The sequence below is a fragment of the Anoplopoma fimbria genome, chromosome 13 (assembly GCF_027596085.1).
Source record: "Anoplopoma fimbria isolate UVic2021 breed Golden Eagle Sablefish chromosome 13, Afim_UVic_2022, whole genome shotgun sequence".
NCBI lineage: Eukaryota > Metazoa > Chordata > Actinopteri > Perciformes > Anoplopomatidae > Anoplopoma > Anoplopoma fimbria.
In genome coordinates, this window is record NC_072461.1 from 2,202,578 (window position 1) to 2,215,133 (window position 12,556).

Here is a 12,556-nt window from a genome sequence, read left to right on the forward strand (position 1 = left end):
GTACAGTAAACGTTGCAATGGTCTCATCAATAATGCATCCGCACTTCATGTTTATGCAATTTACAGGGAAAGACCGAGCGACGGATAGCCTACTGCGTTTTACAAGCATATCACAGACGGAGCTCAGACATTAAAGTTAAAATCATTTCCGCCTGTAGAAAAAAAAAGAGATTAAGATAATAAAACAGTCCTCAGCACATACCTGTTAAAGCTTTATTTCTTTGATTCTGGTTTATGCAGGCTTGAAGGACTTCATGATAACACAGCACTAAGGAAATAAAAACTGTATCCGTGGTGCTATGCAAATTAACGGCTCCCTCTGAATGCAAGGGCATTTATTATTCATAAATTACTCATGTTTATGCAAATTACGGGATACGGAAACACTGGTGGGGGTTGAGTGGCTCCGTCTAAACATGCCGTGTGATTCAATTTCTGTTATGCTCTTCCGTCTAAAATGATCCACATCCAGGAATTTGACCAACATGGCCATGAAGCGGCATAGTTATTCCAAAGCTTCACCCAGGAGGTCAGTAGGAATGCAGGCTTTGGGCAGGTAGTGTAACATGCCATGCAGTGGAGGCCTAGATTTGTGGGTAAACCTCATTTAGGCTATAATTTGATTTTTCAAGACCAGGTGAGCTAACGTTTTCTCAACCTGTTGGTCCCGTCAGTATGCACAACTTGTGTGTTTTTGATAGATACATTTAGTGGGCTAGGCCATGGGCTATAGGCTTGTACTTAAATGCAAGGTGTTTCCAGGATCTGAGGACATTATGGGCTTAGTCGACCCCTGGGTCTGAAGGATCCTCCCTTGGAATATATTTTTTAATGAACAAGCTCTACTTTGATGAGTTGTTATGCTCTCTGGAACCTTATTGGCATTCACATTATGTCTTAATCCTTAAAAAAGAGTGTACCACTAAAAAATGTTGTTTACTTTCTAGATTTATTATGATTGTCGTGTTAAAAAATGTTAGTAGTTGTTAGTAAATAGTTTATTGAGTAGAAACAGAATACTTCACAACTGCTATCACATTTATTGATGAGAGTTGTAAAAACAGTTATAAAATGTATTTAGGTTCACAGGTATGTTAACTTAAGTACAATGTTGAAGTACCTTCATTTCCAATTTCTGCTACTTCAGTTTATTAAAACAAAATACAACCAACTAATACATTATTATGTAATATTATAGAATGAACTACCCAGCAGTATATAAAGTAAATAAAATGAGCTTCACCTTTACCAGCTGCAACATAAAAGTGATGAACACATTCTTGCATTAATAATTATAATACAATAATATAATATTTATTATTCTGCATAATGAGTATACCTTTACTTTTGTGTCTTTAAGTATATTTTGATGATTATACTTTTGTACTTTTATTTGAGTTATATTTGAAAACAGGACTTTTACCGAGGTATCTTACACTATTGCTACTTTCCCTTAAGTAGAGATCTAGTATGTACTTCCATCACTTAGTTTATTTAATTTTCCTTAACTCACACATACAATTCTCAGGTGCAGTTGATGTAGTGTAGTGCATACCTCTCCATCATTTGCTTATTTTGGTCTGTCTGTCTGTCTGTCTGTCTGTCTGTCTGTCTGTCTGTCTGTCTGTCTTTCTCTATCTACTGGGACGTTCCAACAGAGTTTTCACCTATAGTAAAGTTACTTGTTCACCGTTATAGTTGTTCTTGGATTCTCGCAGTAACATAAAGTAATGTTATGCAATGTGAGGTTTGTAAAATAAAAAAAACGGCATCTTTTATCATGGAAAAGAGGAATGTACCTTAACTTGTCTAGTCATTTTGTGATCAAAGCATTGCACTTCCGTAGTATTCCGTAGGATGTAATTATACATCTTATCTCGTAATTTTGCATTACTATCTTGTAATGACAAGGAAAGATCTCATGATGATGAAAAATCTTGTATTTACAAAATCTTTATCTTGAAATGATCATAGATAGACGCAGGTGGACTTGTGTGTAAAGGGACCGTGTGAACTATAGAAGTCTTCTTTTTAATGTTCTTTTTTCTTTTTACACCTACAGAATAAAAATGAATTATTAACTACCATCAACTAATTACAAGATGCTTTTTGAAAGAAAAAAAATTCAACCCTGAAGAAAAAAATAATAATTGTAAACAAGTATAAACATGTTATTGTACATGCCCTGTGGCATGGTACGATGGAGACGGTGCCTTTTTTCAAAATGAACTCTTTACTAGTGCATATTGCCATGTTGATATTTTACCTATGTCTGAAGAGAACCCATAAGTTTATGAACTATAGGAGTTCATGGAAGCGATGGCAGATTTCAATTTTTAACATTGTCCTAAACCATGAATTCAAAAAATTTGTTGAATTAATTTTTTTTCCTCTTGCCATTGTTGTTATCTTCTTCTTTTTTGTGTATGCAATGCCAACTTTTAGGTTCATGCAGCAACCTACCTTACCAGAGTATGTAGAACAGGATCCAGTTTACATTAGTGTGTAATACACATTCCAGTGCCAACTCTGACTCTAAATTGTATGAACGAGTGTTACTGATTGTATGCTTTTTATTGTCAGTTGTGTTGTATGTTAAGACAGATGCTTTTACTTTCCACACACTTGTAGATACGGGGCCTCAATTGATGACATCTGGGAAGAAGACAAACGTTACAAAGACCAACTGAGACGACATCTTCTCTGTCCTGAGGGTTGAAAGTAGGATCATTTTTCTCAATACCAGCGGTGTCTTGTTTTATATTGTTAAATATCAAAGCATACAACATTCAGTGGCCTCTCTACCTCCGTGATGAACTTATGAAAAAAAGGGTTTGGTCTGTAATAGACATGGACATTCAGACATCATTCAGTGTGATTTACACTTCCTGTAAATATTATTGGGCCCCGTGCAAGCACTATGATACAAACAGATTTGTTCTTAAGTGACGTGTACAAGTGATTTAGAGGAACTTGCAGCATTCACCAATTTTCTTATATCTTGAATTTTCTCTTAGCTGCGAGCATCATTTACGAGCGGTCCAGTTGTAGTAGTCGTGCAATTAGTCTGCTGTTATTGAAGCCTAAGCTTTCACTTATGGATTGTATTTCATAACAATTTTACATTAGAAAATCGGATATAAATTACAATTAATAATTTAATTGTGTTAAGTTTATCCTGTTTGATCCAAAATTTGATATAAAATATAATTCAAAATTGGCTATCGGTGCTATTGTCCTACACTACAATATCAATATGAACATCACAAGCTGCAAAAGACTTAAATTATCCACCAATTGAATTTTCATTTTTCTCTGTAAATAATAAGATCAGTGAGACATTTAACCAGGTGCATCATGGACGCCATAGTGCATCAGGGCCTTGGGAGAGAGCGTGTCAGACAGACATATAGTTCTTCACATTGATTTCACATGCAGGTTTATGCAAGTGGCTGTCCAGGGAACATCATCCTTTGCAATGCCCATAATGGAACGTATTCTTTCTTTCATCTCTGTGATGAAAACTTCCCCTTGAGCCCCTCCTGTTGCAATCATCGAGAGACTTTTTTTTAAAGCCATTTTCACATGGCACCATTCCTTCTTTATTCCACTGACCGCATGACAGTCCTCTGACACTGCATTAACAGCACTCGTTATTTTTTTTCCCCATTCCGTGTCTTTAGTAGGTCCCTAATTCCACTGCTGATGGTGGTAAAAAGATATATAGATTTTTCTTTATGACTCCGGAAGCATTTTAAAGTGCTTCTTTTTTATTTTTTTGTGCCATTTCCATGAATGAACTCTTGGTGCTGAAATTAAAGCCCATTTAAGGAGTTCATTTGTGGTTTTTTGTTGGTTCTCAGAGATAAGTCACAAGGTGTTGGTGGAGGAACAGCAGATGTGACTTTTCTATTACTTTTTTCGACATACTCTTCTATGACTTATTTTGATATGCTTTTCTATGAGTTTTGTATGACTATTTTCAATGTAAAATACCATTTTTTTCCCTTATTAACTTTTTTAAGATTTTTTGCGACATGCTATTCTATAACTTTTTGGGGGAATTTTTTAAACATACAATGTTTTATGACATATTATACAGTTACTTTTTCATGACTATTTTCTACCTGCTTTACATGACTTTTTTTTTTAACTTTTCTGACATGGTATACTATGACTTCATCTGACTTTTTTCAACATGAATTACTATGTATTGCTTTCGACATTCTATACTACGACTTTTAATATTTTTTTTGACATACAATACTGACTTATTTTCACATACTATACTATGACTTATTTTCACATACTATACTATGACTTCTGTTCGACATACTATAATGTAACTATTTTTGAATTTTTCGACTTGCTATACTATGATTTTCTTGACTTTTTTTTCGAATTACTATACTATGACTTTTAATGACTTATCGACATACTAAACTTTTCATTTTTAAGACAAACTTAACATTCATCTTTTATGAGTTTTTTACGACAAACTGACTTTTTCTCCAATATTTTGCCATACTATAGCATGACTTTTTTTGTTTACAAACCATACATTGTCCTTTCACGACCTTTTCACTACTCACTCTACTATAAGTTCTTTTTGACATTCAAAATCCTGAATGTGTTTAGTTCAACAGGTAGGGCTTCTACAAAATTGTTGAAAGTATATATTTTTCAGTAACCTGGCTTCAAGACTGTCATAGGATCCTTTACTGCATTCACAAGTTTTTTTGATCTTTTATACTATGACTTTTAATGACTTATCGACATACTATACTATAACTTTTTCGGACTTTTTCGACATGCTACACTATGACTTTTTATAATAATATTTTGATCTTCTATACTATGACTTTTAATGACTTATCGACATACTATCACTATTAATGACACTTTGCCAAATACTATATATTGTAATACTATGTTTACTTTTTTCAGCATGTTAGACTATGGCCCTTTTTAAGAGATACTTAACATTCACCTTTTCTGACTTTTTTATGACAAACTCTATTCTGACCTTTTATGACCTATTTTGCCATACTAAAGTATGACTTTTTTCGACATTGTCCTTTCACAACTTTTTCAGTCCTCGCTCTACTATAAATTATTTTTAAAATGTTTATGTTCTGAATGTGTTTAGCTCATCAGGTAGGTCTTCTGGCATTTTGTTGAAAGTATACATTTTTCCATAACCTGGGTTCAAGACTGTCATAGGAACCTTTACTGCATTCAAGAGTTTTTTTGACATACTATATTATGACTTTTTACTATTTTTGCTAGCTATACTATGACTATTTTAGGGCTATATATATATATATATATATATATATATATATATATATATATATATATATACACACATATATATATATATATATATATATATATATATATATATATATATATATATACACACATATATATATATATATATATATATATATATATATATATATATAGCATGCCAGAAAACGTTACAGCATATATATATATATATATATATATATATATATATATATATATATATATATATATATATGTATATGTGTGTTTACACCTTTTTAGGACTGAGTTTTGTGTCCAATTTCATGACTTTTTTCGACATGCTATACTATAACTTTTTTTGACTTTTTATGACATACCATACTTTGACTAATATTACAAACTATACGTTTAAGATATACTAAACTGTGACTTTTTCTGACATTTAAGTACATACTGTACTATAACTTGAATTTTTTGACACACTATACTATGACTTCTCTGGCATTAATATGACATACTATACTTTCAATTTTTCTGAAATGTTTTAGGACATTTTTATAATACACTCCACCATTACTTATGCCATTTTGATGACATATTATACTATGACTTTTTGACATTTTTCTGACATACCATACTATGAATGTTTATGACATACTATTCTATGACATGTTCATATCATACTATACTATGATTTGTAATAACATTTACTATATATATTATATTATGATATGACACCTTTTTTATAAATAGCAAATTAGACTGGGATCATCATTTATTGTTATATTACTTTTTTGACATACTATACTATAACTTATATACTAAAGTCACTTAATAAATGTGGGCTGCTAACTTTCTTTTAAAAAAAATGTCTTTGTATCTAAAAGCCTCTTTAAGCTCCAGCTTTATAATACATCAATATTTTCATATTCATATATCTGCTTTTATGGCAGATGTCAGAAGCCCCACTGATGAACATTTATTCTGCGCAGTGTATGATAAATTACGGTAATGTGACGTCATCAAAAAGGGACAACGTTGCGACGCGCATCAGTTTTATTATTGCTGGTGTTTGGGGGTTTTTTAAGACCGAGATTTTGAATTTCGACGAGGAAATAAAGAGGCTGTTTAATACACATGTACGTACTCATATTTAGACACAAATAAAGTATGTTAATTGATGTCACACCCAACGTTCACTCTTATTTTCTGTCACTTTTTCTGTTTTTTTCCCACCTTTTCTTGCAGAAGCAGCCATGTTCCACAACAGCTCACAGGGGAAATACTGGATATTTTTAAATGAAGACGATGTTGAGCAGAAGAGATACAAGGCCAACCAGAAATCCCGTAACAAGATACTAGAAAGTGGGAAGGTGAGTTGTGACGTTACATACAAACCATACCATACAGGTGAACGTCACATTATTATTATTATTATTATTATTATTATTATTATTATATTCCTTTATTGATCCCCATGGGGGAAATTCAAGTGTTGCAGCAGCTCAACTACACAGACAATAAATACACATACTATACAACTACACAGACAATAAATACACATACTATACAACTACACAGACAATAAATACACATACTATACAACTACACAGACAATAAATACACATACTATACAACTACACAGACAATAAATACACATACTATACAACTACACAGACAATAAATACACATACTATACAACTACACAGACAATAAATACACATACTATACAACTACACAGACAATAAATACACATACTATACAACTACACAGACAATAAATACACATACTATACAACTACACAGACAATAAATACACATACAACTACTACAACTAGACAATAAATACACATACTATACAACTACACAGACAATAAATACACATACTATACAACTACACAGACAATAAATACACATACTATACAACTACAGACAATACACAGACAATAAATACACAGATACTATACATACAACTACACAGACAATAAATACACATAATATACAACTACACAGACAATAAATACACATACTATACAACTACACAGACAATAAATACACATACTATACAACTACACAGACAATAAATACACATACTATACAACTACACAGACAATAAATACACATACTATACAACTACACAGACAATAAATACACATACTATACAACTACACAGACACAGACAATAAATACACATACTATACAACAAAATAAAGATAGATGGACGTCAGGCAGGTGTGTGACAGTGTGCTTCACCTCCTCCCTCCTCTGTCTGAATCAGCCCGGGGTGAGCGAGTCCAAGCTCTTGGAGCGTCACGAGGAAGACGTTCTATTCCGACACTATGAGAAGAGGATGGTTGACTTCTGCAATGCCTTCAAGCCTGCAATGCCCAAGTCTGTGGTGGTATGTGTGTGTGTGTGTGTGTGTGTGTGTGTGTGTGTGTGCTCTTTCCATCTGTGTGGGGACAATCATAGATGCACAGTACCAGTCAAAAGTTTGGACACACCTTCTCATTCAACTACTTTGAAGAATCTAAAATATAAAACATATTCTGGTTTGTTGAGCATTTGTTTGTTTACCACATAATTCCATATGTGTTCCTTCATAGTTTGGATGTCTTCGATATTAATCTACAATGTAGAAAAAAAGAAAGAAAGAAAGAAAAACCATTAAATGAGAAGGTGTGTCCAAACTTTTGACTGGTACTGTATGAACTGTATACAGCGTTGGATACGGGGCCGTGAAGTGTATATATAAAAAGAAGGGAATATAACGAAGGAAAACAGCTCTAGATTCTAATACTCTATATGAATAAATAAATAAAGGTAATAATGAATAATGGCATATCTGACCCATACGTTTCTCACCTGTGCAGGGTACAGCCATCATGTACTTCAAGAGATTCTACCTGAACAACTCCATCATGGAGCACCACCCAAGGATTATCATGTGAGTACAGGTGGGGTTGAGGGGAAATTTAAATAAGCAAGCATTTTTTTCAGCTTGAATGACCAAAAACGTGCCTTTAGTTGTTATTAGTAGTTTATGTGTGTACATGTGATAGGCCGGTTCCCAGTATTGTATCAGACCTTCTCAGCTGTAGCCTGGTTCCAGATCTCTAAATCACCGCCCGCATCTACAATATGATTTGAAAATCAATGGCAATGTAGTCTGATTAGTTTGCCACTAGGGCTGAACAATATTGTAAAACATACTAATAAATGATGATTTTATTGCAACATTTTCAAAAGTGGTTTTATGATTTTACCAAATGTACTGTATGTCGCTATTAGCCAAACTTAACTTAACTTTTGAAGTTTAGGAATTGCTATAAGAAGGGTTTTGTTTATAAAAGATTACGGTTTCTTCCTATTCTTTGCAATCCAACTATGGCATCAAAACTGCTGGAAAAAGTACATTATTCAGGCTCATTCTTTCCTGACCCTCCTGTTTCAGGCTGAGTTGTGCATATCTGTCCTGTAAAGTGGACGAGTTCAACGTTTCCAGCACCCAGTTTGTGGGCAACCTTCTGCAGGAGACCCCGGCAGGTCAGGAAAGAGTTCTGGAGCAAATCCTGGAGTATGAGCTGCTGCTGATCCAACAACTCAAATTTCACCTGGTGGTCCACAATCCCTACAGACCGATGGAGGGCCTGCTTATCGACCTCAAGGTAGGTGAACTCCTGGAGAGAGCTGCAAATATTACTCTTGCACTCTTCGTCCTAATCTTGCTCATTTAGTGGTTTAGATTTTTTTCGTCCTGTCTCAATGAATTATGTCCTTTTTCTTAAATTTCATCCTTTAGACAAGGTACCCCACGCTGGAGAACCCAGAGTCACTGAGGAAGAATGCGGATGACTTTCTGACACAGGCAGCCATGACAGACGCAGGCCTGCTGTTCCCCCCCTCTCAGATAGCTCTAACAGCCATTCTGAACAGCGCCTCAAGAGCCGGTCTCAGCATGGAGAGGTGGGTTAGAAATTTGAAAAGTATATTTTAAATAATTTAGTAATAATGAAAAGCAATACATTTCATTAAACTATCAGCTGGATGACCCTAATTGACTTTTTTCTTTTTTTGTGTAGCAATAAAAGATTTATGTTTCACCAGAATAACAACTAAACCTTTAAACTGAAATTTCACTTAAGTAAAAAGTCGTTAGTTTGTAAATGGAAACAATCCTTTTGTTTGTTTTTTCAAAGCTACCTGATTGAATGTCTGCGATTGAAAGAGGACAAAGACGCTCTCTCAAAGATGTATGACTCTATGAGACGTGAGTAAGCTGCACCTTCATTTGACACCACAAGGTGGTGCTATTGAGCCCTTTGAGCTTCAGTTTGTCACACAGAACAAGTCTTATCTGAGATTAAAGTAAATGTTTTCTGTGTTCATCCAGGGATGAAAACTCTCCTAAAGAAGTATGAACTTCCTAAAGCGGAGGAGGTGATTGCTTGCAAAAAGAAGTTGGAGAGGATTCATGCTGAATTTTCCAGTTTAAGCAAGTAAGTACCAGATGAAGTCACTCTTTACTTTGAGAGATAACCAGTCAAGACAAATAAAATGCTTTTATCTAGTCCTTATATTAAGACAGGAACAGTGTAGTGTAATAATAGGCACATTTTTAGTTTCAAAAGTGTTGTATATTGGTGCAGGTAAGTGTATGCTTTTGTAACCACATGTTCTTTCTCTCACCCACGCCCAAGTAAGCAACTCCAGTTTTCTGTTGTTATACATAGTAACAGTTTTATTTTAGCCAGGTTGTCGTATCTAAGATGCAAAAGGTTCAAGGTTCAGTATCAGGTAGAAAAATAAAAAGGAACACATCATCAGCTGTATGAAATACAGAAAGGAAGTACAACAGCACGCCACATTCCTACCTACATCATCCATACCATGTAGCACAGCTGATATTGGTATCGCTGATGAGGAGACTTTTAGGCGACTCATTGAACTGTCGCCGGCTGTCTGTTAACACTTGGTGAGGTTCGGTGAGGTCCGTGGTATCTTTAAGTGCAACTACAGTAAACAGTTTGGTAAACTCTTGAGCTATGACAGGCACAGATTCAGACTCTGCAGCGGCTTGAATCATCAGGAGGCACACGGGGGGGCCGACCCTTTTATGACTTTGAAGTTGATAAATCTGTGCATGGCATGACTTCTCAGGATGAATCTATATGAAAATAGTCGGTGCAGGAGTGTTCTGAGACGCCACCTTAGATGGCAGGAGAGCAAGAGAGACTGCAAATGCATGAAAGCTTTTGTTTTACGCCCCAAGGCTTAGAGGGAGTTCAGGTGATGTTGGTTAGAGCAGCATATATGTAGGCCCACACACTATAGCAGGATCCAGTCAGGATCAACACATGCACAGGACAGGTTACAGATATTTCCTACAAACTCACAGACTGCCTCTCAGCTCTGTTCAGCTAGATCATACACAAACACTTTTTACTTCTATACAAGCCTAAGTATATAATATCAACAAACAAAGCAGCATATATAAAAAAAAATGTAACAAGTGGTTCCAGTGCTGCGTGGTAGTTCATACACAAAAGACAGTGGAAGTCGTTAATGGTTTTGAAGAAAGAGCTCGTCATAAAACCAGGTGTCACATGGGCGAGTGGGTGGTGTGTAGAAAGGAGTTAAGGCTTGTGTCATCTTGGAGAGAGGTGCTGTGTTAAATTCCCTGATGACGGCAGAAAACGCTACTTCAATGCTTTGGATTGCCTCCACTGTAATCCTCGCAAGTTTTGTCCAAGGAAACAAGCGGCTGGTCCGGGTGCCACATTTGTCTGGTTTCCATGTCAACCAACCATAACCAGTCAAAGTGAGGAGTGGCAGGCATACCAGGATAAAAGAAGTTCAGACATTTACGCAGTTGACTGTATCTCAGGTCCGTCTTCATAGAAATCATCTCTTCAAGGTGTAGTGTGACAAGACTTCTTGTCAAATTGTAATCAGTTCAACACACTGTGTCTGAAGCATTTCGGGAAGGGCTTTGGAAGGACAGTATTCAGATATGCAGCAAGTGGTTTCCCACGGAGAACAGCCATATTGCGTTTGAAGTGCCAGGAATCTAGGCCACATGCTTATAAATACAAACTGACTTAAGTCTTCGGTACGGTACCTCACGGGATGAGGACTCACTTTGGCTGGCTGGTTGTGTGGTCTGACTACCACACCTTCATTCTCAGGCAGAAATCTGTAAAACTCACATTACCTGGATGGCAGCAGCCAGTGACATGATGGTGCACTCTGTCCTGTAAGATAAAGTGGACATGTTTGTGAAAAGCCCAGGCTTGGAGAATCGGTGTAAAATAAAATGCTATGAGTCTGTATGTATGTATATATATATATATATATTCACACATACTGTGAACTACTCTAAATGAGGTTACATAGCGACTGGAAATGAAGAGACATGGGGAAACTACAACTACCAATGACGGTCATGAAGGTGTAGTGGAAACTAGATGCCACACTACTTTTCTAAATGAGAGTTGGAGATGGACTTGAAGGGTGTGGTCACAAACGTTGACTGTGAGGGACGTTGTTAACCAACAGTTACGGGTTGCAAAGATAGTTCTGATTTATGAAAATATCACCACAGTGATTCTTAATTTGCTGTTATTTTACGCGTTGACTTATCTGCTCATATTAAAATTACTTTTGTATTGCAGCAAACGAAAGAGAGGATATGAAGAAGACGGTCATGTAGCAAAAGAACCACGTTTAACCGAAGAGGTGAGTCCATATTTTGCATTACATGCTGACATTCAGACAAACCTAGTTAAGATATATATTTAGATTAAATTTTTTTTCATTGCAGGAATGGACTGATGAAGACCTGTTATGAGCGTTTACCCCAAAATGGTTTAGGATTTAAAGATATTATTCAAGTATACCAACAGTTTATTCCAATATTAAACTGTCAAGATTGGATGACCATGCCATTACAGAAAATACAATGGAGAGTCAAAGACAGTTTGCATAAGTGTACATGTTATATTTACTTTTCTACAACATATTGAAGAGTTCGGTTTGCCTTTGTTCTGCAGTAAGAATAAAGATATTTTTCTACATTTTGTGTCTTGTTGATTAAAACAGAATTCTAGATTATTCTTTACACATAACCGAGCCACAGGGGACAATGAATGACTCCATAATCTACTTTACAAAAACTGTTTAATAAGTGCATGCACGTCTGATACAATCTATTCAAAAATGATGCTGCTGTAAACACTTTAATTTTACTTGGTGTCTGCGATTATGTGTCTTGTCTGGCATTG

General features: G+C 35.3%; 1 protein-coding gene across 1 annotated transcript; it reads left to right on the forward strand.

Moving 5' to 3' along the window:
• Nucleotides 1-6,316: 6,316 nt before the first annotated feature.
• Nucleotides 6,317-12,349, forward strand: ccnh (cyclin H). Its single transcript, XM_054610437.1, has 10 exons — nucleotides 6,317-6,413; nucleotides 6,523-6,647; nucleotides 7,552-7,674; nucleotides 8,147-8,220; nucleotides 8,728-8,941; nucleotides 9,076-9,239; nucleotides 9,473-9,543; nucleotides 9,667-9,772; nucleotides 11,948-12,011; nucleotides 12,097-12,349. Exons 2-10 carry the CDS (start codon nucleotides 6,531-6,533, stop codon nucleotides 12,121-12,123), a joined length of 960 nt encoding a protein of 319 aa, XP_054466412.1. The 5' UTR covers nucleotides 6,317-6,413; nucleotides 6,523-6,530; the 3' UTR covers nucleotides 12,124-12,349.
• The last annotated feature ends 207 nt before the right edge of the window (nucleotides 12,350-12,556 follow it).

Excerpts from the sequence above, each read along its gene's own strand:
- ccnh (XM_054610437.1), top strand. The coding sequence starts at position 6,531 with ATGTTCCACAACAGCTCACAGGGGAAATACTGGATATTTTTAAATGAA. Across the intron at positions 8,942-9,075 it reads GCCTGCTTATCGACCTCAAG|ACAAGGTACCCCACGCTGGA; the intron begins GTAGGTGAACTC and ends TTCATCCTTTAG. Across the intron at positions 9,544-9,666 it reads GATGTATGACTCTATGAGAC|GGATGAAAACTCTCCTAAAG; the intron begins GTGAGTAAGCTG and ends GTGTTCATCCAG.